Here is a 2,559-nt window from a genome sequence, read left to right as displayed (position 1 = left end):
TGGCTAACCGTTCTAACCAGCCCCCAGCTCAGAGGTGGCTGCTTTCCTGTCCCTGTGGCACGGAGCCCTAGGGTCACCCTAGGGAGAGATTCATTGTTGAGTGGAGATCATCAGAGTGGTGGGTAGAGGCCAGGACTATGGGAGTGGAGACCAGCAAGGCAGAAGGGAAGGGACAAGGAGGAGGAGAGGCTGTGAGGAGGGTGTATGCAAGTACCCAGGGACCATTATCAAAGATGATCTTCCCTGACTCGCCCTGTCCCACGTCCAACAAGATCATATGAAATGTGTCACCCAACATTGGCTTGATGAAGACCAAGTGGTTTCCTGTGAAAAGGATACACGTGATTACAGGAAAGCTGGTAGGTATTTTCAATGAGCCCTTCTTCATCTAGCTCCACAATGATCTTCTGCCCACAGACGGCACAGATATTGTCCGACAAGTTCCTTGTGGGCATCCCACTGACGCTGTAGAACTGTTGGGGAAAATGAACACAACCCAGTTGCAAGAAGCCCACCTGCCATTCTCTGAAAGGAGAGAGGGCGCTGCCGGCACTGGGCCAGTACCGTATCTTCTGGTCACTGTTTCCAAACGTGAAAGACCTTCACTCCCTTCCCTGCCCCACCCCCCACCCCATTGCGTGGGAACAGACCAAGACCTAATGAACTCCAAATGGACTCAAAGCACATGGCAAATGCAACCACCGATCTCACCTCCACATTAACAATCCTTCCGATGGGGTCATTGTTATATAGGCACGTGCTTCAGCATCACATAGAAAGCTCTTGAGTTTATCCATAACTCAGCTTTTCCCTTGATCCTCCTGAATTTCTGATTCATAGTTCTGGAATAAGCTCCAGTGTCTTCCTGCCTGCCTGCCTAGCTACCTACCTACCCACCTGTCTTTAAATTCTATGTGATTTTTAAGAAGCACACATATTAATCACAGTTGGAAGAAAATGCAATTAGAATTCTAATTTGGTTGCAGTATAGCACTGATGAAACACATCAGTCCTCTGGTTCCTGAAGGCACCCCCCCCCACACACACACACACTCAGTTCTACCGTACAAATCTGGCTAGACTGAGAACACACATTGGTGCAGATAAGAGCTCTCGGCATATCGCATTCAGGACAGATAACCCCTCAGGAACAGTAGTGGGAGTGTCGATAGCATGAGGGGAGGGGGAGAAAGGGGGAACCCATCATGAGGTTGGATATATAGCACCCCCCGAAGGGGACTATAACAGAAATGTGGGTGAAGGGAGACAGCGAACAGTGTGTGATACAAAATAATAACAATATAAAAGTGATTAAGGATTCACGAGGGTGGGAGCATGGGGGAGTGAGGAGGAAAAAGAGGAGCTGATACCAAGGGCTCAAGTAGAAAATGTTTTGGAAATGATGATGGCAACATATATACCAATATGCTCCATACAATTGATGTATGGAATGATATAAGAGCTGTAAGAGCTCCCAATAAAATGATTTTTTTTAAATTCTAATTTGGGTTACCTGCACCTTCCCACTGCGATGGATATTCAGAGCACATTAATATTCAGAGCACATTAGCACCCATAGTGAGCTTTATTAGAATATTTATGACAGAGTCGTTTTAGATTAAAGAGCAAATATGAAGATAGTCCAGAGAGCTCCCATTTACTCCATGCTCATTCCCCTATGATTAAAATTTTCAATCAGCAAGTACATTTGTCACAATGTTTTGCTGCGTTCATTCGGTGGACTCTGTTTTGACCCCTAGCAACCCTGCATGACCGAGGAGAACTGCCCTGCAGAGCGTCCTCACTGGTGATCTTTATGGGACCCCAGGGCAGGGCTCTTTCTCCCGCAGACCCAACTGGGGAGGGTCAAACAAGCGATCATTCGGTTAGCAGCCAGGTGCTTTCACCATTGTGCCGCCAGAGTTTCTTCCCAATTAATGAAGACTATTGAGCACATTATGATGAATGAAAGTCCAAACTTCATTCGGCTTCTCGAAAGTGTTACCTCATGTCCTCAGTCTGTTCCAGGAGCTCATGCAGCCTGACCAACTGTCATCTTCCCATAGGTCCCTCTTGGCTGCGACCATCTCTCAGACTTTGCTTATTTTTTATACCTTCAGTGGTTTTCAGGAGTCTTTTGGAGAATGCCTCCCAAGGAGATTGGTCTGATGTTTTGCTCATCGTTAGATTGGGGTTGTGGGTTTTTGAGAGGAAGAACGCTACATAGGTAAAGGGCCATTGTCATCACATTATGTCAACATGATTGATCGCTGTTGCTGTCACCCTGGGACACCTGGCTTGAGGTTGTGTTTATAAGTTATGGGGCCTGGTGGTGTGGTGGTTAGGAGTTGGGCTGCTAACTGCAAGGTCAGTAGTTGAAAACCACGGGAGCAAGATGAGGCTTTCTTTGTTTCTTCTTCTTCTTTTAAAAATCATTTTATTGGGAGCTTGTACAACTCTTATTACAATCCATCCATCCATCCATTATGTCAAGCACATTTGTACATTTGTTGCCATCATCATTCTCAAAACATTTGCTTTCTACTTGAGCCCTTGGTA

At 46.2% G+C, this 2,559-nt stretch overlaps 1 protein-coding gene across 2 annotated transcripts in view; it reads right to left on the bottom strand.

Moving 5' to 3' along the window:
• RNF175 (ring finger protein 175) overlaps positions 1 to 2,559 on the bottom strand; it is a 47,667-nt gene that overhangs the window by 6,639 nt on the left and 38,469 nt on the right. For both annotated transcript variants that reach the window (XM_004708716.2, XM_045295817.1), the window contains exon 5: positions 340 to 473. In XM_004708716.2, coding sequence (XP_004708773.1) covers positions 340 to 473 — 134 coding nt within the window. The remainder of the gene's footprint in view (positions 1 to 339; positions 474 to 2,559) is intronic.

This window comes from Echinops telfairi, unplaced genomic scaffold (assembly GCF_000313985.2).
Source record: "Echinops telfairi isolate 266 unplaced genomic scaffold, ASM31398v2 ScPeMD7_5868;HRSCAF=6743_1, whole genome shotgun sequence".
NCBI lineage: Eukaryota > Metazoa > Chordata > Mammalia > Afrosoricida > Tenrecidae > Echinops > Echinops telfairi.
The sequence above is the reverse complement of the archived record's forward strand: the minus strand, read 5'-3'. Positions and strand labels throughout refer to the sequence as shown.